Source organism: Leopardus geoffroyi, chromosome E3 (assembly GCF_018350155.1).
Source record: "Leopardus geoffroyi isolate Oge1 chromosome E3, O.geoffroyi_Oge1_pat1.0, whole genome shotgun sequence".
NCBI lineage: Eukaryota > Metazoa > Chordata > Mammalia > Carnivora > Felidae > Leopardus > Leopardus geoffroyi.
In genome coordinates this window covers 26,394,417-26,418,848 of record NC_059340.1, presented here as the reverse complement: position 1 = coordinate 26,418,848, position 24,432 = coordinate 26,394,417, and the positions used below count along the sequence as shown (strand labels likewise).

Genomic DNA, 24,432 nt, shown 5'->3' with positions numbered 1-24,432 from the left:
TAAGTGAAGTAAGTCAGGTAGAGAACGACAAATACTGTATGATCTCATTTATATGTGGAATCTAAAAAAGCCCAACCAACCAAACAAACAAACAAACAAAAAACAAACCAAACTCACAGAAAAGAGATCAGACTTGTGGTTACCAGGGACAATACAAACCTCCAGTTACAGGATAAATCAGAACTAGGGATGTAATGCACACGTGATGACTATAGCTAACACTGCTGTGTCATTGAGTAGATCCCAAGAATTCTATCACAAGAGGTTTTTTTTCCGCTTTTCTTTTTATTGTACCTATAGAAGATCAATGTTAGCTGAACCTATTGTGGTAACCATTTCACAATCTACATAAATCAAACCATTGTGCTGTATGCCTTCAACTGATACAGTAGTGCATGTCAATTCTTTTTCATTAAAACTGGGGGAAGAAAGAATGGCCATCAACATTGCATGGTTTTGAAACTTCAGGTTCTGTCCCTGGAGCACAATGGCCCTGCGTCCTTCCCGTGGCGCCAGAACCATAGCAGGTGCTCATTGGGCTTTGGTGTCATTGACTCTACACATCAAAATTTGCTGTTTTCAAAATGACAAGTCTGTCTAGATATGCAAATCGATCCTGACTTTCTCTTTCATTTCTTTGCAGTGAAATGCAAAATGGAGAAAGAGGAGGAGGCCTGAGCTAAGACTCCACCACCTTATTTAGCCACTGGTGGGATCTTTTCCCTTCGGAGCTTCAGTGACCCTCTGTGAGGAAAATGTACGAATTATGCTTCCTCTCTGTTAACTTTCTTAATGACTACATTTGGTACATGTGAATACAGAATCTTTTCTGCAGAAGATAGCATTTGTGGCACACGTGTTTTAGTGCGTATCGTTTATCCTAAGACAGTACTGATCTTAACTTTCTGCAGTATCTCCAAATTTTATTCTTGTATCCATATTATTTCTTCAGTGTTTCAGGTGTATTCTTCTGCACCAGCCACCACTAAAATGTACAACGAACTCTGGCTTCCAAGAGATGTTGACGTGCTTTAGTTACCAGTTTCCCACTCTGGGCTGCCTTTGCAAAAATCACTATTTAAATTTAAGTCCCAAACCTCTGCAGTGGGTTTTAAGTTGATCTGGTTTTAAGTTACTCATTTCATAAAAAAGACATACTGCCTGCGATCATTTCCAAAGGAGACTGACTCTTAACTCTGACTGTAGATCCAACAAGGTGAGACACTTAAACCCAGACAACAGTAACAAAGGAGGTTTGTTGTCTAGTCCCCAGAATATTATAGAAAAGTTCCTCATTTGATGGGTAAGCTAACTTATTACCCTCATTTGTTCTGGGGTTTGCTGTTATCCAGGATTCCCCCATTCACAATGCCACAGAGTTAGCCTCCAGGCAGATCCGAAAGAAAGCCTAGTAGTTCTACCGAGTGTTTTGACAAGCTACCACACATCTTTAAGTAAATAGTAATGCCTTTATTTTTGTGTTAAGAACAGCATTTTGAAAATAAAACCTATCTGCCCATGCTTTACAACCTTTAAATTTGTAATATTTATATACAGTCATTTATGGTACACATTGATTGTCTTGAAATTTCTTTAACGATTTTTTTTAATAAGTATGCAACAGTCAGCCAGGGGAGGATAAAGGTACATTATAAAACACACATTAATACATTTAATAAATATATATTATCTATCAAAAATGAGCCTTAGCTCTTTATCAATTAATAAAAAGCACCTGCTGAGAACTCCTGTAAGCTGGTATAATCATTGCATCATTGGATTATAAAAGCCACAACGCTCCCTTTCAGTTTGGGGTTTAACTCAGCATTGGCCAACCTAGATCACCCCGAGTTTACACTTGTTCAGTGGGCCCTGACACAATCTGTACTCAAAGCACTGGATCCCCAGAACTTCCCAGTTTGTCAGTTCTCTGAGCTGATTCCCTCGCTCCCCACCCTCCATATCCAGTGGAGAAATCCAGGATAGAATGACCATTTTCTATTAAAAGGGGGGACGAGAGTGGCTATTATAGTCCCAAAGTGATTTTAATAACCGGACACAGAAAGATTTGTGCTTACAATTAGGTATTTTGATCACAGATGCTGTCCTTCCAGGTTATGTTCCCTCAACAATTGTTTACATAAATAGATCTTAAACAGAGGTGCTATTTGATTTCGTATTTAAACTTTGCTCCGTGGGGGCAGCTAGTGGCCACAGTCTCTTGGCGAAGAGGTCTCTTTGTACCCTTCAGGTGGAGTCATTAGAAAAATACCCATTCTCTGCTCTCTGCCCTCACTCCCCCCCCTGCCCCATTGAGAGGGCATCCAGCCCACTCTCAACCTTAAAGCCAAAATAAGACAAAACCCAGAAGCACGATAACATATCATAGATTTAAAAAGAAAGGGGGGGGAGAAAGGTCTCATCAAGTGAGGTTTCCTGTGGCTCGAAGCTGGTTCCATTTTTATGTTGGTGAAACATTACTTTCCCTTTATAGCCATTTATACCATGCTCACCTTCTATGCCCGGACCAAGAACTGAGAGGGGAAACGCTCAGGTGAATTGCTCCCTTCTGCAAGGGAGGGGGGGCTCTTGCAGACGGAATCACTGATGGGATCAGAGAGCTCCAAAGGACTCCAGAGAGCGGGGGTAAGCAACCATTTCCTGGCACGAGAATGTGTAATGCTGTCGTTTTTCACTGGACTGGACCGAGGTGTTTGGAGATTTCTGTATTCTCAGAATCCTGGGACTGCATGCAACCGCCCCCATCCCCACCCCAGGTCCTAGTTTCTTTCCCTCCCTCCCCTCCCCAGTACTCCAGGTTTCCAGTCCACCAATGATGCTCCTCTGAGAGAGGACTGGAATCTGATTCTCTAGAAGCAAGCACATGCTGTGGGCCGGGGTGGGGCTGTTTCCCAAAGGTCAGGTACAGGTGGCATTCTGCTGCCATGCTTTTTCTTCCCCATGCATGGCAACTCAAGGAAGTACGCTGGCTGGAAGGAAAACTCGAAGTTGACCGCATAGGGACCGCCAAATTGGCCTTGTTTACCCCGCTGCTCTGAAAGGTTGCAGGGGGGGAGGGGGACTGTGACGAGGACGGGACACAGCAGAGACTAGGGCCTTGAGAAAAATCAGGTTTATTAAAACAGCTCAGACATATTGGCTTATGAAGAGGTCAGTTTCCCCCCCCCCCCCCACCAAACACTAACCTTTTTCATTTTCTTTATAAAGGTTAAAGGCTTATGGGTTGTTTTATAGAAAAAGCAACAGAGTCATTAGCGTAGATGCCAAAGGGCTCACCCTCACTTATACATTTCATGCCATCAGGTTAAAATTCTTTGCTTCGAATCACTGCTAGTGATTATGCTGGCCAAACAGTGCAGAGAACATGGGGCTTTTTAATGGCCGAGATGTTCAAAATGCCAAATAACAAAGGAATGACTTGCTTAGGACGGATGGAAACCATGACAGAAACAATGGGCTTTGAAGAGAATCATTTTCATGGAACTTACAGAAAAACAAGTCAAAAATGCCCCACATACTCTCCAAGACAGCAAGAGCCCCTCGAGTGCTCCACCCGCCCTGGAACTTGCACTCCATCAACGTATGAGATCGGAGAACTCGCTGCGTGCTAGGCAGCAGCGTGTCCTCTCTCCCCGGGGAGGCCCTGCTACGAGACATCATCACAGAAAATCTGCTGTGGCACCTGCCTTCTGGCCTGCCAGCCCAGGGGGCTGGAAGCTGATGGTCCATCTAAGTTTTTGAAATGAACATGGGAATAAAAGCCTGGGAAAGAGCTCGGGCGGAGGGGGAAAAAGAAACTGCTGCCCCAAGCCGGAATACTGCTGTGACTCCACCAAGCAGGGAGGCGGGCTTGTTTTCCGGCCGTTAACCTGGAGCAGGAGGCCCACAGAGGGCACGGTGGTGGGTCACCACTTTCTAAATGTGATGGTCACTTCAATTCCCAGATAGCCTTCTCTGTATTGGCACATGCCAGGATCCCTCCACCACCACTGGTTGGAAAGCTCACCCCATGATTCGGTTGGGACTCACCTTGGAATCACACCCACAACTCCTTAACTGCTCCTGACCCCCTGAAACGTGCAAACAGGCAAGCTGATGGAACAGTCCCCATTAGTCCTCTCAACGCAACAGTCATCTCCAAGAGGCCACCTGGGGTCTACTCGCTGGGGAGGGCAATGGTGTGGGGGACCTCCACAACCAACCCACACCAGCCTGGCCCACTGGCTGTGAATCTGGTTCTGTTCTACCCCCAGAGGATGAAACAGTCTGCCCAGCCACATTTTCGAGTGAGCCTAATACTATTTGCAATTAGCTTTGCTTTAGTTTGCAGGGATTGAGGTTGGTTTGGTATTACGTGTTTGTGTGTGTGTGTGGCAGGGGGCGAGAGGGCAGTCAGTGTTAGCTTTTCAGTTCAGCAGTGTTCACATTTACACGAAATCCCCTTGTGCAGGATTTCTAGATCTCCTGGCTGTGAGGCAGCCTTGTTTGGCTATTGTTACTGATTTCTCCCTCAAGAAAGACACAGCCAGGGAATAAAATCGGTAAGAGAGATTCTTATTCTCTGGAACTTAAGTCTTTCACCAGAGGTGTCTTCCAGTGTAACTTGGCGGAGCAGTTGGGATCTGGAAACAAGGATAACACAGCTAAGAACTCTGTGCTTTGCAAAGTCAACATCAAAAACCAATGTGTTAACAATGTGCCAAAGAGAAGTCCCCTTGCTTTCTCCTAATGGGCTGAGTAATTCCCAAGAAAAGCAGCAAGCACTGTGTGTTATATTGCTCTGTTCTTGGGAAGTCATGTCCTTTTTTCTATAATCACGCACCCCTAATGGATGTTTCCTTACCCAGAAACCCCCTTCACTTTCTAAGTCCGGGGTGTATTTATAGACACTGGTCTTGAAGAGACCAGGAGGGCTTAAGAATGACTGATGGGGCCATTTTCTAACCATATTTATTAAAACACACAGGCCAAATGCTTTTGAGTCAGGCTTTTCTTGGCACCCAATAATAAAACAGCCCAGTGGATGGCAAGGGGTTTTCAGAAAGCAAATCTGTGAGTCTATTTGTCTTTGAGCCTGTTCCAAACCAGTGCAAACCAATGCCTCGCATACCATTCAAAAGGCCAGGAAAACCCGAATTCCCTCCAGAGATCAAAGACCATCCCTGACTTACGTTTAATAAAAAAAAAAAAGGAAAAAAAAAAAGCTCAGTTTGAGTTATGGAATTGGCACATGATATAAAGAATGGAAGTCCAATTTACATGTGTAAACTGGTATGCATTGTTTCTGAAAGAAGCATGTAGCTATGTTTGGAAATTAAATGTAGGAATGACAGTGTGTCTTTGGATTGCTGGAGAAACAAAATGATGTAATTCTACAGAGGCAAGATGTAAACGATGACAATTCTGCTGAAGGTCTGTTTGGCATCAGATAGTAAAACCTGTTTTTGTGCTCACAGGATAGAAATGATAATCACTCCAATTTCTGAAGACATCTTTTAAGGAGTAGAGGTGGGGGAATCCGGTGCCCAGCTGGGGCAGAGACAGGGGTCTGCAGCGGGCGGCCGGGGGGGGGGGGGGGGGGGGGGGGGCGGTTACACTAGGTTGCATGTCAGCAAAATCTGTCAGGGTTTCACAACTCTGGGCTTTTCCTAAAAGTCACCTCCCAGGGAGGGAGAGGTACCTTGTGCATAATGAAAGCCAGAGAATTCATTGGGTACAAGAGCCCCAAGAAACAGGGATGTTTTCAAATGAATCCACAGACCAAGTTAACTAAGTATAGGTGGGTCTTCCGTGCATGGAGAAAGGGGATAGAGAGGGAAAGAACAATGGAAGCATTGCATGCATTCTAGCCGCAAGGGGCGTCAACTTGAGCCAGTGTTTTTGCAGGGCCCGTAAGCAGCCCCCACAGAGCGGTGTGTCCCGGTGAAACTGCCCCCCAACACTGACTGCTGTTTAGGCTTCTGGCCAAAACATCACCTCTTGATACTTACGGTCCCTCCATTGAGCACAACGGCCATCTCAGTCGGCTGATATACATTGCTTCTAAACGGAGCGCTGGGTCTGTTTCCCAAGCTGCCATTGCGAAATCCCGCTGTTCGGAGAGCTGAGGGGAGGCGGGAAGCCGCAACACAACACCAAAAAAAAAAAAAAAAAAAAGAAAAGGAAAAAAAAAAGCCCCACAATTTTGTTTTCTTCCCCTGCATCAACACCGTGCTCCCAGCACACATCCCCCACCCCCCTCCCTACTCCTCCCCATTGTCACAAGCCAGATTCAAAACAAAAGTCACAAAGGGGCTTTGTTCTCTGGCTCTCTTGGAGCATGACCCATCTCAGTGGGGTTGGGAAGTTTGTAGAATCCAGGGCCAGGCTGCTGGGGTGGGGGGCAGGGTTTTGAGCCTCTACCAGAGCCCCCCCCTCCAGCCCCAGCCTCTGCAGCCCATGGGCGATAAGGAAGCACCTCTGCATCCCTCAAGGGTTTCCTCTCTCCCCACAAAACGTCATTCATGTCAAGTTCAATACCACACCGTTCAACCCTGTTCACTGTTTCTAGATACATGCAGGCAGACAACCCTAAGAATGTGGACACTGAGTACACAGTAGAGGTCATCTTCATGGGAAAGTGACGGGGGAGAGAACAGAGGGACTCCCAAGGACCAGGGTGGGGTATTTCTAATCAGGAAAAAATGGAGAGTGGTAGCAGAGAGGGCAGAATATGTCAGCACTTTTTAACCTAAGAAAGGTGGGTAAATGGTGTTTCTTATTTGCTTTGTGCTTGTAGAGATCTAATTTTCCTTTTTTTGTAAAGAAAGCCCCAGTTACACAAAGAAACATGGAAGGGACAAATGCATAAGTCTAAGTTGAAGAAGCCAGTCAGTAAAAGCTGCATACTGTTTTGATTCCAACTCAGATATTCTGCTAAAGGCAAAACTATAGAGACAGTGGGAAGACTAATGATTGCCAGGGGCGTCAGGGGTTGGGCGGGGATGCGGTGTGCAGTGAGGAACAGGTGGAGCACAAGGCATTTTTAGGGCCGGGAAACAATTCTATCTGACACTATAATGGTACATAGATGAGATTACCCGTTTGTCCAAATCTATAGAACTGCACAAACAAAAGAGTGAGCTCTAAAATGTAAATGGTGGACTTCAGTTAATAGTAATGTATCAATATTGATTTATCAACTGCAACAAATGTACCACTAATGCAGGCTATTGATAATAGGGGCATGCGAGAACTCCCTGTAGTTTCTGCTCAATTGTTCTGTGAAACTACAAGTGCTCTGAAAAGCAATCTATTAAAAACTAATGAAGAAGGTAGAGGCACTATAAAAACAAAAGTCCATCTCAGCAGCAACATGGCATTGTCATAATTTTCATTCTCCTTGAAGGCACTAATCTTGCTTTGCTAAGAAAAGCCTCACTTCAGAGTCTTCCCTGAAGGGAGTCACTTGTCTGCCTGAAAAGTAGCGCGAGAACTTGGGGCTTTTACAAATTACTTGAGGCAGGGACCAAAATCACCTTAGCAACATAGTGAACCGTCATAGACTGCCAGCTAGGAGCCAGGCACTGTGTAAAGTACTTTATATATTAACTCATTTAATTTTCATAGCATGATAGGTGCTTTCATTATGTCCACTTTACATGGGGCACAGAGAAATTAAGTTACTAGCCCAAGGTCCCACTTTTGGAAAGAGGCTACACACACGAGCATTCAAACCCAGGCAGGGAATCTTTTTTGGTTTTTGTTTGTTTAAGTTCATTTATTTATTTTTGAGAGAGACAGAGACATGTGAAGAGGGGAGGGGCAGAGAGAGGAAGACAGAGAGAGAGAATCCCAAACAGAGCAACCAAGAGTCAGACACTCATTTCCAGGTTGGGGCACCTGGGTAGCTCAGTTGGTTAAGTGTCCAGCTCTTGGTTTTAGCTCAAGTCATGATCTCATGGTTTGAGGGATGAAGCCCCATGTTGGGCACTGCACTGACAACACAGAGCCTGCTTGAAATTCTCTCCCTCTCTCTCTGTGCTCCTCCCCTGCTCTATCTCTCAAAATAAATAAACTTAAAAAAAAAAAAAAGTCAGATGCTTAACTGACTAAGCCACCCAGGCGCCCTGAGAATCTGTGTTCTTAACACCATACTGGCTCCAAATACTGTTTTTAACCATCACATTCAGTTACCTGGAAGCAACTTTTTAAGAGAGAGAGAGGGAAAGAAAGAACTCAAGCTAGGGAGAGGAGCAGAGGGAGAGAGAGAGACAGAGAGACAGAGAGAATCTTAAGCAGGCTCGATGCTCAGCACAGAGCCTGACATGGGGCTGGATCCCACGACTTTGGTATCACCACCTGAGCGGAAACCAAGAGTCAGATACTCAACTGACTGAGCCACGCAGGGGCCCCAGAAGCAACTTAAACTTAAGTGACAGCTCAGCCCAAGCTGGACCAAAGAAACTGAGGTAGGGTGAACAAATGTTCCCAGACATAGGTACGCCAGTGTTTGCTTTAACGTCTCCCTCCGCGCCTTCAAGCAGCTCATTATGCGTGAGCTGAGCACGGAGATACCTTACCCAGGAAGTAGAGAAGGGGGAGCCAGGGAGCGGCATCAGAGGACTCTTACTAGTCTCAACTCCTAGCCGATACCTGCTGGAAGAGAGGGAACACCAAACAGCACTGCTCTCCTGATAATGCAGAGAACCGGCCAGCTGCGGTGGGAGAATCTGGCCCCAACACATTTCCTCCAAGAAACAAAGGCTCGACTCTACTGGCCATCTGTGGGGTGCCTCAGCCCAAGGGCTCCTCTCTGTAGTAGTTATTTGTGGTTCTCCTCTGGTAAACATCCCTCCCACATTCTGAGTGTTGGCTACGACTGCCTTCTACCCTGGCCTGAGGTTGGCATGTGACTTCAACCTGCCCAATAAGTTCCAATCAAAGTTAACTCTGGGATTTTTGCTCAAGCATCCTGGGAAACGGTCCTCTTTTCCACTGGGACTCTGTGCAAGCCCAGAGTTTGGGGCTGTCATCATGCTAACAGGGCCAAGACATGGAGAAAGACCAACTGTAGTCATCATTCACGTCTCTGTGATCTAATGATTCCTGAAGCCTGATTCCCAGTACATTAGTGTCTTGCTGTTGTTGTTATTTTGTTTTGTTTTTGCTGAAGCCAGTTCAAATCACATTTTTTATTGCTTGCAATGTCAAGTGTCCCAACTAACACCCCACTCTGACCTGGGTCAGCTGTGAAAGACAAGCAGGGCTCATCTATAAAAGTGTCCCCACAGGAATCTAAGTTTACAGGTTGAATGCCGGCCTTCTCTTGCCCAGACTCTGAAAGTGAGGCTAGATTGGCCCTCCCCTAAAAGCTGATTTCAGGGCCTTCCATCAGGAAGCTAAGAGTCAGAGTTTAAATAGCCCTTCATCCTAATGAGATCTGAGAGCCCAAATCCCCCAAAAGAAAGAACACTTTTCTTTACTGCTCCTTTGAAAGGCGAACATTTAATATGCCTTGTTAACACTTTCCCAGATGTGATCTGAGGTGCTACATCCTTCAGTGCATTTTAATCTTTTATCACATACCTCATGCCTTGTTGATACTTATTAATAAGCGAGAGGCCGATGAAGTGGTATCTACCTAGGGTCTCATTTTGGGGAAGGAAATACAGAAGCTGAGGGCACTGGGACTTGACCTGCAAGGAAAGAGAGCCCAAAAGGCTGGCTGGCTAAAATGCAAAAGAAACAGGGCCAACTGTAGCTCCTAGGCTAGGCCCTTTGTGGGGCCTGGTTCCCTAAAGTACAAGCTGGCTGAGGTCAGCACTAAAGACAACAGCTGTTCTCACAGTGACAAGGAAGCATACCCAGATGTTCCCCAGCCAGCAAAGCAAGCCTTTCTAGAACAAAGGCAATCCTAGCCAGGACTCCAATTTAGTCTATGTGAACTTTGCCCGGGGCTCACCCTGCCTGGTCCCATTGGTCCCAGGTGAATTCTTGTGGACACACATTTGGGATGATCCAAAACAGGGCTATTAAAACTAAGTCTGACAACATCCAAGGTTGGGGAAGAAGGGGGGAAACAGGAATGGGGCTCTCATGAGTTATTAAGCCGAGGGAGGGGGAAGACAGTAAATTAGTTTAACTTCTGGGGGCCATTTGCCTGTATATATGAAGATTTAGAGGTGCAGACTCTTTTATGCATGTCTAGGAATTTTTTTTAAGTTAATCGATCATGGGCCCAGAGGTGAATGTTCACTGCAGCATTACTTACACGGAAAGCCAGAAACAAGTGGAATGAATATGCATCAGCAGAGGATGAGAAAAGTAAACGATTGTGCCTAATGGGAAGCTCGGCATCATGAAAAGGATACTATGCTCCGCAGTCATTGGCTTGGAAGGGCCTCTGTCCATGAGACAATGCTGATTTAAGCAAGCACACTGCAGAACACTGCGTACATTGGTGGCTACATCTGTGAGTCACTTGGAGAGCTCAAAAAACCTAAGCCCAAACAGACTTATCCAATCAGAACAAGGGGGCAGGCCCTGGTAATTTTTTTGAGCTGCCCAAGTGATTCTAACGTACAGCTAGGTTAAGAACCGCTCTATGGGATTGTCTCGTGTGTGTGTGTGTGTGTGTGTGTGTGTGTGAAAGAGAGTGGGAGGAAGAGAGGGAGGGAGGGAGAGAGACTGTGTGTGTTCACTGAGAGATGTCTGGCAAGATGGGAGCAGTCAGCAGCAGCTCCCTTTGGGCAATGGGATTCTGAACAATTTTTGTTATTTTTACTTGCTGAAACTTCTACATGATTATTGTTGGTTTTTGTCATCAAAAAGGAATAATAAAGCTATTTTGTTTTGGAAAAGAAAGAGGGGACAGAAAGACAACTCACTTGGCTTGGGAATGTGTCAGAGCGTGAAATAGAGGAGGGTGTGACGTACCCCTAGACCCCTCATCACCAATGTGCCAGGCCTGATGCTATTGGTACCGACCTGGGTCCCAGATACCTTTGTCCCTGAATCTTACGTACGTATGAAGTACTGGCTGCATTTTCACAAGAAAAGATGCATGTGGTAGAGAACCAACATCCCCCCTCTTCCCTGCTCTTATAGTGTGAGCTTGAACAAGTTGCCCGATATTCCTGGACATCAGTTTCCTGCTCTATAAAATGGGGGACTGATAAACCCTGTATCCTCAAGGCACAAAGTTGTCCAGGCACATCAATAAGATAAGGGCCACTCAAGTGCTTCGAGAAGAGAGGAGTATTCTTTTTTTTTTTAGATACTGATCTGTTTGTTTTGAGAGAGCGAGCATGAATGGGGGACAGGCAGAGGGAAAGAGAGAGAGAATCTTAATCAGGCTCCACGCTCAGCACAGAGCCTGATGCAGGGCTTGATTTCATGACTGTGAGATCATGACCTGAGCCGAACTCAAGAGTTGGATGCTTAACTGAGCCACACAGGTGCCCTGAGAGAGGAGTAATTCTGTGGTAGACTAATCAAGCATGTAGCCTCTGGATCCAGCCTGTGTGGACTCAAACCCTGGCTCTGCCTCTTAGGCAAGATGTGTAGCCTTTCTGTGTGTCAGTGTCCTATCTGCAAAATGGACCTCAGTGGGTTATTGTAGGGATTAAATGAGATTAGCCACTAAAATGCTCAGAATGGTACCTGGTCCATGGTAAACACCTACTAAGGTTAAACGTTCTTACTTTTGAAGACCCCAATGCTTGGATAGTTCTAGCATCTCTGTTTTATTACAAGTAAACTAGACCATCAGGTTCAACAACACTGAGTCTTAACCATCTGGGGTTCGCAGACAGCTTTGAGAATCTGACAAAGTGACAGACAAAAATTCCCCAATGAATGTACAAAAATGTACATCCATTTCAGGAGTTCTTATTACCTTTGTGGTCCAAGGGGAGTCTATGGGTCTCATATAAAGAGGATCCTGTTCCAGTAGGAGCCAGGGAAGAGGTGGCTCCACCAGGACCCCACGAATTAGCCAGGCTCCTGACCTCTGCTCATCACATTCCCTGGAGGGCCCTCTGGGCTCCCAGTGATTATCCCCATCCTGACTCCTATCTTTTCCTGGTAACATGGTGAACCAGTGCCACCAGAGCTGACACTCCTGCTAAATCCTTTGACAAACATGGGCTTGCTGGCCTGAGGCTTTCTAGGAAGAATGAAACAGCTCTGATAAATACCACACCAGGGTTTCCAGCCCTGTCCACGGGTGGGGCCTCCCTCCAGTGGGTCTGGCCAGGAGTCGGGGGTACAGATGAAGCTGGGCACATCCAGGTGGGGAGGAGGGCACTGGGTGGCCTTGGAGGACCTGATGGTTCGATGTGCTTCCCCCTGCCTGCAGGGGACAGGCAGGCTGCCTTTAGCACTCAACCCAGAAAAGTAGACTCTGCAATACAGCTGGCTGGTGAACATTGCCCAGGTACCTTGGTGAGCATCACTGAAAAGGGGACTGTGAACATCTGGAATGGGCCATCTCCCAGCTGTATGTCCTTGGGCAAGTGACTGAACCTCTTAGAGTCTCCACTTAATTCATCTATAAGGTGGAGATAGTAATGGGACCTATCTCAGTGGGTGGAGGTGAGACCTAAAAAGAAAACAGAGGTTAAGGCCTTAGAATAGTGCCTGGCACATAGTAAATGCTCAATAAACAATGACTATACTAGGTAATAATTACTACTGCTGCTGCTGCTGCTACTACTATTAATGCTGTCACTATTATTATTATTATAGCCCCTGATAAATCTTCAGGTAACTGAGAAAAGGCAATTTTATTTAATTTCAAGTGCTGGGAACTTAGCCGACTCACTTGAAGTAATGACTCTAAGAAATACTTCTGAAGCATCTATAGGGGCTCTGAGTGCCTGCATCACATCCTCTAGGCCCACCTCTGAATCCCGCCACAGCAGTGTGGACAGTCCTGGGTACCCAGACAGCCTCCACCTCTAGTGCCCACTAAATCTCTGCTTTTGTGCCTCAGAAGCCAATGGAACTTATGTAGCCAGAGTAGTGGGAGAGGTGACAATGAGAGTAGGAGACCGAGGACACACATGAGGGTGAGTGATGGAGGAACTGGTGGCAGATGCTACAGGCTCCAGATTTCAAAGATCAAGTCTGAGGCTCGTTCTACATGCATCCCTGGCAGGACCGAGTCCCAGCTGCCCACAGCAGTGACCAACATATTGATCTACTTGTTTGGGCATTTCTGCCTTCTTGGTCTCGTTATCCGTCCCTCTCCCTTGCAGGGAACACTTCCTGGGTAAGCCAGCTGTACCCAAGTCTTGGGCTCTGCTTTCAGGGGAACCCAAACAAGATACACATCCAGCATGCCAGGTCCTGGGGGAGACCCTCAGCATGTGACACTCAGTATGTTACTTTTCACAACTCGAGAGGTACATTCTCTCATCGTCTGTATTTTACAGATGAGAAAAACAGGTTCAGAGAGGTAAAGCAATTTGCTTAAAGCCACACATCGAGGAAGTACAAAGGCAGGATTTGAATCCAGACATCTGACTCCAGGGCCCAATTCATACACTCGTGATGATGAAAGTGGGAAGGAGACACAAGCGTTGCTCCCAATATCCCCTGCATCCATCTAGCACTTGGACTACAAACTCAAACACTTCCAGGTAGCCAGAAAATTAATGTTAATATGTTATAGTGGCTGGGTTAGGGGCAACAGGGAGTGGTGGGGAGTGTGGTAAACACAAAGTGGATCCCCATGTAAAGGAACAGCCACTTGGACTGCTTGCATAATTTACGTATTGTAAATAATATTGCATAAACATAGGGGTGCATATATCCCTTCCAACTAGTGTTTTCATATTCTTTCGGTAAATAGCCAGGAGTGCAATTACCGGATCATAGGGTAATTCTATTTTTAATTTTTTGAGGAACCTCCATACTGTCTTCCACAGTGGCAGCCCAAGTGTCCCTCAATAGATGAATGTATAAAGAACACGTGTATGTATACAATGGAATATTACTCAGCCATAAAAAAGAATGAAATCTTGCCATTTGCAACAACATGGGTGGATCCAGAGAGTAGAATGCTAAGTCAATGCAATACTGTATGATTTCACTCTTATGTAGAATTTAAGAAACAAAACAAACGGAAAAACAAAAACAGACTCTTAACTATAGAGAACAAACCAGAGGGGAGGTGGGTGGAGGTGGGAGGGTGGGTAGCATAGTTGAAGGGGATTAAGGGTATACTTGTCCTGATGAGCACTGAGCAATTATTCGAAGCTGTTGAATCACTGTATTGTGCCCCTGAGACTAATATAACACTGCATGTTAACTACACTGGAATTAAACAAACAAAAAAAAGGAGCAGCCACAACTCCTGAGAGGTCGGGCCTTCCTGCACACACCGTCCATCAGCTCCAGACAATTGTTGCCAGGTGGGAATGTCAACCCAGCATTGCCAGAGCTGACTTTTCAAAAGAGGTGAGAAACCTGGGTTTTATATTTAAATAAGTTGGCAATTGATAGGAAAACATGCTAAATAAAAACCCATCTCTGGGCCAGTTTTATTTAGCACAGGAGCCAATGTTTGTGGGCTCCCATCTGCCAGGACACTGCCCTCCCCCACCCCCCAACCCCCCCTCCCCCACCCCCACCCCCACCCCCCGCCCGGATCACCCATCCCCACTGGAGAGAAAGAAGGGAGTCCTTCTGGGGCAAATGGCCCCAGAGGCCACCCCGCGCCAGGGGGTGGGGTGGCGATCACGTTACCTGCGTTGTGTTCATCCATGGAGAAGGCCTTGTTCTCCATGTAGGTCCGCGGCAGCTGCACATCCTCCTCAAACGCCGTCTCCCGCATCCTCGGCTGCGACGTGTCGAAGTAGTTGGGCGTGTTCTCCTGCGGGGCCGGCAGAATGGTGCAGTGGATTTCAGGGATGGCATGGAAGATGACGAAGACCCAGCCGCTGGCCACCAGTGTGATGGCCAAGGTGGGGTCGCCCCAGGCGTCTCCCTGCCGCAGCTCCGCGTTGCCAAAGAGGTACATGGTCATCCAGGCCACCCAGATGAGCACAGAGAGGAAGGCCGTGACCAGAATGCAGGCCCCGTTCTGCTTCCACTTCTTGAACTTGCCGCACAGCGTGAAGAGGGCCAGCCCCAGGGCCGCCACAAGCAGTACCATGTCGTAGATGAGGGCCATTACAAAGTCCATGGGCTCGTAAGCGCAGGCCGGCTTCGCGTCGCGCAGCACGGTCAGCACCAGCCACTCGATGGCGATGATGACCTGCACGAGCATCAGGCACAGCGCCACGCCCACCAGCTGCCAGCCGGATGGGCTCTTGCCGTGGCGCACCAGCCTCCGCACACGCCACGCCTGGCTCAGTAGGCAGGAGAAGCAGAGCGCGAAGAGGACGCCCCAGAGGAACCTGCGGACCGAGCAGATAGTCTCGTCCTCCCGGATGATGAAGGCGAACGTCAGCCCGAAGAGGCCCAGGGTCCCCAGGAGGAAGAGGAAGTGGAGGCCCACGGGGTCCTTCTTCTCCTTGTCCTTGATAAATGGCAGCCGCACCAGCAGGATGAGCATCAGGAGCAGCGTGATCAGGGCGCCTGCCCCGGCCACCGCCTCCACCACGATGCCCCAGATGGTGTCCAGGTCGCAAAGGGACACGTACTGAGGGAGGAGATCCAATCCGCAGCCCCGGGACGTGCTTGAGTTCTCAGAAGCCCCGGAGGCAATTACGAAGAGCAGGAGGAAGGCCAGCACCTGGTGGGTTCTCATCTTTCCCTCTGACACCAGAAATGTTCCAGAATATTGAGGATAGAGGCGATGTTTGGAGGGAGAAAAAGACCAGTTCACCGTCAGATTCCCACTTTCCTGACTTCTTTAAGACCCACCTCCTTTCAAACCTGCTAGCCCGTAAGTTACCTCTGACAGGTCAGAAAAAGGCACCCCTCTCTCCAGACAGCACAGCCCCTGGGGTGGGGGTGGGGTGCACAACCCAGATTTCAGCTCCCATCTGCTGCCTTGGTCTGGCACAGCGAACAATCATGAATCATCACTGCTAGTGGTTGGAGAAGAGCGTGAGAGAGAGATTCACTCTCTCTGTACACTCTTTTGTATTCTTTGATTTTGATATTCTGTGCTGTGTCTGACCTCTTCAAAAATAAGGGAATGAAAGCAAAACTTTAAAGAGACAGCCATGAACCCAGCACTGTGCTGAGAATGGTATGTACTGCCTCCTTTCAGTCTCTCAATGGTAACGGCTAATATTTACCCATGACTCACTCGAAGCCAGGCACTAGGCACATCCAGTCCTCACCCTGGTGACAAAACAGGGTCTCCAAGGGGTTAGGATACTCGCCCAAGCTCCTAGAAGCATGCCCTCATTTCAAACATACCATATCCAATATGAACTATCTTCCTGGGATCCCCCTCTCCCTCTGCCCTCACACCTCCCCCAAAGGTCACCAGGGAACCCATCCTCACTGCACCTCCATCCCTCCCTCCCCAGGTGCTTGCAGGATTCCCCTTGGTACTCTTTCTGGACTCCCCACAGCAGCCATGGCAAATGGGCTTAACCCAAGTCCCATCTTGCCCCTCCTGCTCCTTCTGCTTAAACACTCTTGACCCCTTGAGTGGAAAACTGCGCCCCCCCCCCCCACCTCTCTGACCACGTCACCCTCTGAGACCTTGGCCAAGGTCACAGCCCCATCCCTCTTCACCAGAGCCTATTTCTTTCTTTGCTCTAATCATCTCTGTATTTTTTTTCTTGCCTGTTTACTTTGTTTCTCTCATTCTTTTTCCTCTTTTCCCTGTCTTTCTCCACTTCAAGATGCAGGAGGACACAGACACTGTCTAGGTCATCACAGTAGACCAGGGTTTCTCAACTTTGGGGTCACTGACATTCTGGGCTGACCATTCTTTGCTGTGAGGGCCGTCCTGTGCATTGTGGGATGTTCAGCAGTACCCTTGGCTTCTATCCACTAGATGGGTGCCCGTGGCACACCCACTCCCCCAACTGTGACAACCCCAAAATCTTTTGACATTGCCAAATGTCCCATGGGGGTGGGGATGAAAGATCGCTGGGATGAACACCACTGGTGTAGACTGAAGCACCAGCACACAGTGCTGGCACAAAATAGATGCTTAGTAAATGTTGAATAACGACAGACTTATTCACCAGGACCCTATCCTCCACCCCACTGGCACCAGTTCTTGCTTTTGGAGGGAGCCTGGCCTTCAGAAAGCCATGGCCTACACAGCTCTGCATTCTTCGTCATTTCCAGGGGGCTCAGGCTGGACCTACCCCCTTGGCTGCACATGAGTGAGGCTGTAACCAGCCACCTCCAGCCACCTCCAGCTCATCCCTGGGGCTTCCTTAAGTAAATGCAGTATCGATCTCTCTCTCTCTCTCTCTCTCTCTCTCTCTTTCTGCTCTTTTATGGGATCCCGTGAGCAGCACTGATCCTGCCTTGGCCGTGAAGCCATTGACTGGATAAATTATTGATGACACTGGATGAGGAGCCTGGTGCTATACGGATCGTCACCTTTGCCTATAGATGAGAGAAGGCAGGCCCAGAACAGAAGGCATCTGGCAAGAGATGCTTCTTTTTTTTTTTTTAATGTTTATTTATTTCTGAGACAGAGGCAGAGCATGAGTGGGGGAGGGGCAGAAAGAGAGGGGGACAGAATTTGAAGCAGGCTCAGATTCTCAGGTCGCCCGACCGACTGAGCCAGCCAGGTGCCCCATGGCAAAAGACACTTCTTAAATGCATCCCAGCATCCCACTCAAGCAAATTAGGGGTGAGGATGCACGCCAGAGGCTGGCAGTCAGACTCATGGTCCAGCCCCTATTCATCCAGCCAATTAACTTCCCTTTTTGTATTAAGCCAGTTTGAGCTGGGTTTGTGTTACTTGCCAACAAAGAAGTTCTATTATTCCTCCCACATCATGTGGCCCCCTTCTTCCAGGACGTCCTCCCTCCCCAACATCTAGGCATGTGGATGCAACCAATGGCAGCCAGGCGTTTTAGTGGGATCCAGCCGTCTCAAGTGGGATTATTATTATTGCCAAGGATGCCCATGAGGGGACAGCCACCCCACTCTACAGAACAATGTCTAGGATGATCTGGACAGCTACACACTGCCTCAGAATGAAGCAGTCTGGCTCATGTAGGATTTCTGGGGGATTCAGAATTGCCCTCCAGAGTTTTCTATTTTGCTATAGTGACAATGACAGTAACTAACTCTTAGTGCTTGCAACACTGTAGGCACACTTTTATGAACTTCACATATAGTAATGACTTATAATCTGCACAGTGACATTACGAGGCAAGTACTATTACTATTTCCATTTTACAGGAAATACAACATGGAGTTCAGCTGGCTTGTTCGAGGTCACACAGCTAGAAAGTGGTGGAGCCAGGAGGCAAACAATTGTACTATTGTTACTTGGGCTTCCTATGACAGACCAGGGCTCTAGAAATGTCACCTGGTGAGGGAGCCCTTTGCTGGCCAGTCTGTCTAAATTAGGTCCTTCCTGCCTCCCTTAAGCTCTATGCCAGTACTTTTGATTTTCATCTTTGTAGCATGTGCCATAATTTCCAAATATTTTGTTACCCTTTTGGTCTGTTTCCCCCCTCTCCCATGTCCAAGCCCTTGTTTGTCTTGTTCTGCACAGACTCTAGTACTTGGCACATGGGCAGGGCTCACAACCCAGCTGCTGGATAAATATGGGTGAATGGATAAATATGGTTTCAAACAGGGGCGCCTGGGTGGCTGAGTCAGTTAAGTGTCGGACTTTGGCTCAGATCATGATCTCACGGTTCATGGGTTTGAGCCCCGTGTCGGGCTCTGTGCTGACAGCTCAGAGCCTGGAGCCTGCTTTGGATTCTGTGTCTCCCTCTCTCTCTGTCCCTCCCCTGCTTGCATTCTGTCTCTCTCAAAAATAAATTAACATTAAAAAAAAAATTTTTTTAAGTATATGGTCTCAAACCATCATGTGACCCCAGTAGGGCAGATGTTCTTATTGCTATCTTACAGAGGAAAGAACTGACGGTCTGAGAGGGTTAAGTCAAAGTTTCATCCTCAGACTGCCAACAGCAGCAGTGTCGCCTGGGAGCTTGCTAGAAATGCAGAATCGCAGAGGGTGGGCCTAGCCCCCTGTGTTTCAACAAGCCCCCGCAGCAAGCTCCAAGTGTGTTCAGATGACTGGGCACATGGAGGGCTGAGAAGCTCAGACATACATGCAGCAGGGTAAGCCAGGACCCACGGCCCCAGTACATTCTGCCTCACCAACCCTGCCAGAGAGCAAGCGGGAGGCACCCACTGTCAGGATGCACCCCATCCAGCTGCATGAGCCACTTAGTGCTTCCTCCCCCCACCCCCACCCCCCCACTCTGCATCCCCGCCCCAGGAAAAGAGCAGTGCTCCAGGAATCCCAAACTGAACAATGCCAGATTAGAGGTTTCAAGTCAGCCGCAGGCAAGGCTGATTGGGACGGGATGAATATATGGCAACAGACCCATGGGATGGAGGCGTGCAGCTCCTCAAAAGGAGTAAGGAACAAATGTGAGCAACTGCACAAGCCTCGGCTCACATACTAATTACCTTTGCTGCCAGCCGGGCTCCCAGAAATGTGACTCATTCAGAGGCCCTTAAATACACTATCTCTCTCTCTGTGTCACACACACACACACACACACACTCTCTCTCTCTCTCTCTCTCTCTCTCTCTCTCTCTCTCTCTCTGTGTGTCTCTCTGTCCACCACCCCCACCTGCAGAGGGGCCAGAAGCCTCCGGCAGGTGGTGGAGGAACACGCTCCATTTCTCCATCTCTCCACGAGCTGGGGCCTGTAAAGGCTGGAAAGAATGCAGGCAAGTTTCCTTGCGTGAGAAAGGACAGCGCTGCCTGCCTGAAGGCCACATTCAGGGCTGGTTCTCCCAGCCCCGATCCCCATCAAGCAGGGTGAACTGCTGAGTGAGGTCTTCTGGTTTCAAGTCCTGCCCTTGCCACTTGCTGGTACCTGGTGACCCTGGGTGGCTGATTGAACCTATCTTGCCTCAGTTTTCCTCATGTGCAAAATAGGGGCGTTAACAGTACCCAATATGTGGTTGTGAAGATTAAAATAGTAAGTTTTAGGACAGTAGTTGACACAGGGTATGCTGTCTGTTAAATAAATAGAAATGGTTGGTAAATATTCCCTCAACTGAGGTTATGAACTTTCCTGACTGCTTTTCCAGGAGAAGCAGTTGCCATGGAGATGGGGGAAGAAGGGGGTTCATCCAAGTGTTTATCCACCACTGGTTTCCAGCCTTCCCCATCATGCCAAGCAAAGAGATCCCTGAGTAGAAGGGGAGATATCTTTGGTAGTAGTCTACCCTAAGAACCTCTAGACTCACCTGATACCCAAAGCAGGTGCTCTAAGTGGAAGCCTCCCTGTGAAGGTGGTTTTCCCACGGGAAACCCAGGCCAGCCTGGGTGCCCTGAAGCCCAGTCTCTCTGTCAAGAAGTCAGAGGGAGGACATCCAGGGACCAGACACTGGCCATTCCCTTGGGAAACTAGTGTTCTCATCTGCCCACTCCATATGAAAAGAGATACAAGATGTATAAAACCACTCTGAACACACATTCTGACCAGCCTCTCTTCAGCTACTACCAGCAGGGCTCTAAGGAGACCACTTATCCTCCACCTTGAGGCCCCTTCCAGTGCCCAGCAGATCAGAGGCATCTTAAACCTATCTTCTTTAAAGATGTGGGGAGATGCTACAGCATGGAAGGGAAAGAAAAAAAAAAGAAAACAAAACTGAGCAGGTGGGGAGGGGGCTGTCCCACTCCCGGGCATAGTTAGTAGTTCGGTACGTGGATGAATGCCTGGCACAGAATTTACCCACCCATCAATCTCATCCAGAGTGGAAGACCGCAGTGGGAGTGAAGCCAGACATAACTATGTGACATGGGGCATTACTTAACCTCTCTGACTCTCAGTCTCTTCCTCTATAAAACAAAGATAGCGGCTGCCTTCACAAAGCTGGTGTGAACAGTACACGAAAAATACTCAGCAAAGGGTTGGGCACAAAACAATTGTCTTATTAAAAAGACAATCATGATTCCATTGTCTTTCCTGTTGAGAAAATGGAGGTAGAGAAGTGAGGCAGCTTGGCCAGAGGCTTACTGGGATTCATAGGCCATTTCTCTAAATGGACGAAAACCCATTTCTCCGAACTCCTGACCCAAGGCTTTCCACTGCACCTCTGATTTGAGCCCTCATCCCACGTCTGGCAGAAGGCCAGGATGAGGCTGTGAAGCCAGTCTCCCCACACACCCCAGCCTGACACCGTGTCCCAGCCCACTCCTGTTAGAGCTGATGGTGCTGGTGCATTTCCTGCTCTGTGAGATTAAACTGTTACAAGGTTTCCTGACATTAAACTCTTTCCCAGACCCACAATCCCACCATCTGATATCTTTTCCAAGTTACACCATCTCATAATCTTCATTCCCAACGCTGCCCAGACCACCAGCCTATTTGGGGGCCCTTGAATTTAATAAGCCTCCTAGGTTAGTAAACAGGGTTGCCAGAACACAAGCTCCGTGATCCATGAATATGCAAAGCAGCTCCAATCCTGTAAATAAAAGCAATCATTTAAATGCAAATTGCATCCCTGGCTGTCCATTCCAGGGTGGATGGTTCCTCTTGGGCAGTAATTCCGAGAAGAAAATGTGACTAACTCAGAACCCCCAGGAAGCTCGGCATGAAGTGCTTATGGGGCCAAGGGCTCTGGGTGGGGATGGGCAAGAACTACCTCAAAGTGGGGAGTGAATTTTAAAACCTGAGCAGCTCCTCAAGTGGGCTCACAGGGCAGGCCAGGATCAAAGCAGTCCCCACAGGCTGTATGGAGACCCTCAGAGGCTCCCCGCACCTCAACATCCCCAGAGGCAGAACGAAAGGGGAGTTGCTTTCCACTTCCACGTTGAGGTCAGGGGAGTTTTAAAAATTAACATCCCTTGGTTCCCACTCAAACCCCTCCAAGGGTTCACTGGCCCAAGGAGAATAAAACCTAAACTCCTTTCCATGGCCCAAAAGATCGTGGTCCGGCTGGTCTGTACCATTCCTTCTCCCACCCGCCCCCTCCACATCTGCTTCCGAGCTCCAGCCACAATGGCCTTTGTTCAGTTCTAAGCTCATTCCCACCTCCAAGCCTTTGCACTTGCAGTGCCCTCTGCCTGCACAGTGGTCCCCCAAGATCTCCCACTGTGGGAGATCTTGCCAGGCTCCACAAAAATATCACTCCCAAGAATGGTCTTCCATACATACATCAACACTGGTCACTTTATTTGACATCCTCCTGTTTTATTTTCCTGGCAGCTCTTATCCCAATTAGAAGTTATAGCTACTTGCTATTCATTTACTTATTTAGTGTTTGTTCACCCACCTGGCGGGAGCCCCGAGAGCGGGGGCTTGTCCATTTTCTACACTGTACTGCCCCAGACCCAGTTCTGTAGGTGGTACATTTACTAAAAGAACAAATTAAGCAATAAAGATTTTGAGCCCTTTCTAACAAGGCTGCTTGCCTGCCCCAAATGGCGACTTCTTTCCCCTTCCATTTTTCTCTTTCTCAACTCAGCTGACCCCTTTTCAGACTTAGAGCAGGAACAGATAGAAAACCCTTCACTCCACAGCCTAGTTACAAAACTGGCCTCGTGGAGTGCTCCCAACCAACAGATGATGATTTGCATTCTATTTACATGCTATTTGCATGCAGCTTAACTCGAAGTTTGAATGCTCCGAAAGCCCCCCACCCCACCGAAGAAACTTCTGAATCAAGGTTCCTTGGCTGAAGTTCCGTGGCTTTTGTGCCAGGTCCCTTTCTTCACTTTTCCCTCACTTCTCTTGTCTTTTCGAGGACCCCCAGTTCCTCCTGGGCGCTGCTCAAGTGCCCCCCCCACCATCCTGGCGCAGTTGGGCAGCCAGTGTGGCGCGTGGGCCGGGGCCCCAGACAGGGACGCCGCTGCCCGCCACACTCCAGGGGCCTTTGTCCGCGCTCCAAGGAGCCGCCCCCTTAGCGAACCGGGGACGAGTTGGGAGGGGGAGATTGGCCAGGCCTGTGTGTGACAGAGCAAGGGCCACGGAGCGAACTCGCGAGCTGCGCTGGGCCGTCCTCGGTGGCAAGGTCGGCGCTCCGCTCCCAGCCTGCTTAACTCGCTCCCCCGGGCCCAGGCGGGTGCGGGCGGTAGGGATCCCGGGATGTGCGGGGCTGGGCACATCCCCTAGGACAGCGAACGCACCACAGCACAGGGCTCGTCCTAAGCCCCAGCCGGGTCTGAACAGAAACGCCAACCCCTCGCCATTGTATGCAGCCGCCCCTCATTTGTCCCTCGGCCCCAGGTCTCGGCTCTGCCTCTCTTCCCCCGCAGTGTTCCCCCTTGTCCCGTAGTGCGCAGGCACTGTCGGCTGCGAGCCTGGCCCCAACCCCTGCAGCAGGTGCGGCAGCTCACCCCCAAAGCCGGGTCCTTCTGCCCCCAGCTTCGTCTGCCCTGTCTGTGGTCAGCCCCCACGCTGACCACGCGGCCCCCGGACCTTTCCGCGGCTCCCCTCACACGACGAGTTACTCGGGTACGGCTGGACTCCTTTACACTACTCCCAGCTGCCCTTTACCTGTGGTCACCCCCAGACCCTCCTCAGAGACTTGGATCTCCACCTGGTCCGGGTACACAGCACCCTCCCCCCCATAAAGGTCTCCAGGCCTCCCCTCCCCCCGCCCCACCCTCTACGGCTCTTCTCCCGCGACACTGTGGTACCCCCCCACTGTCGACCCCCATCTCCCCCAGTAGACTAACCCCCGGGGCCGCTCAGGAGGGCACAAGAAGCAGACTCCCAATCCTCCCAAGCCCACGGCGGGAAAAGTTTTTGGGGTCGTCCAAGCTCCCTCCACCCCAACGGCGCGGCTTGCACTCACCGACCCCCGCGGCCACGCAGCGCCGACGCTCCTGCTGGTTCTCGGCCTCAAGTCACATCTCTGCAGCGCGGCTGCGGCCCCCGCCCCGCGCGCGCCCGCCCGCCCGCCGGTCCTGTCTCACTGCATAGCCCTCGCGAGCCGATGCCTCGCGAGGCGCCCCCTGGCCCCGCGCTTGCCGCTGCAGCCGCGGCGGCCCCGCCCCCTGGCCGGCCCCGCCCCCGGGGCACCCAGCTCCGCCCCTTGCCCCTGCCCCACAGGCTCTTCCTCACGGAACCCTGCGCCAATTGCGCGGCGCCTCTCCATCCTCTCCACCCGTTGCAAGCCCCTAGCTCCTTGCCCGGAGCGCTGAGACGACCCCCTTCCAAGGTCCCAAATTTGGGGACACGTCCCCCACATCCACGCCCATAAACACATAAGCAGTCCAGACGCACCGGACATATACCCAAGTTGATTCATTTGCAGGAACACATACACAGAGGGATAATCCCACGAGTG

The 24,432-nt window shown here is 49.2% G+C and overlaps 2 protein-coding genes across 5 annotated transcripts in view; one reads left to right on the top strand and one right to left on the bottom strand.

Moving 5' to 3' along the window:
- The window catches only part of IQCK (IQ motif containing K), a 127,136-nt gene extending 124,139 nt beyond the window's left edge, over nucleotides 1-2,997 (top strand). For all 4 annotated transcript variants that reach the window (XM_045461677.1, XM_045461672.1, XM_045461680.1 and 1 more), the window contains one exon: nucleotides 644-2,997. In XM_045461677.1, coding sequence (XP_045317633.1) covers nucleotides 644-646 — 3 coding nt within the window. In that variant the 3' untranslated portion in view covers nucleotides 647-2,997. The remainder of the gene's footprint in view (nucleotides 1-643) is intronic.
- Nucleotides 1,450-24,140, bottom strand: GPRC5B (G protein-coupled receptor class C group 5 member B). The gene is made up of 4 exons (XM_045461671.1): nucleotides 23,938-24,140; nucleotides 14,755-15,768; nucleotides 6,012-6,124; nucleotides 1,450-4,643 (listed from the first exon to the last, which is right to left on the bottom strand). The coding sequence occupies exons 2-4, from the start codon at nucleotides 15,758-15,760 to the stop codon at nucleotides 4,599-4,601; spliced, it is 1,164 nt and encodes a 387-aa protein (XP_045317627.1). The 5' UTR covers nucleotides 15,761-15,768; nucleotides 23,938-24,140; the 3' UTR covers nucleotides 1,450-4,598.
- Between the last annotated feature and the right edge of the window lie 292 nt (nucleotides 24,141-24,432).

Bases quoted from the DNA above. Each gene is read 5' to 3' on its own strand.
- GPRC5B (XM_045461671.1), bottom strand. From the start codon at position 15,760: ATGAGAACCCACCAGGTGCTGGCCTTCCTCCTGCTCTTCGTAATTGCC. The intron at 6,125-14,754 runs GTAACGTGATCG...GCCTCCCCTCAG, and splicing joins CATGGATGAACACAACGCAG to CTCTCCGAACAGCGGGATTT. The intron at 4,644-6,011 runs GTAAGTATCAAG...CCTTGTTTCCAG, and splicing joins TTGTGCTCAATGGAGGGACC to ATCCCAACTGCTCCGCCAAG.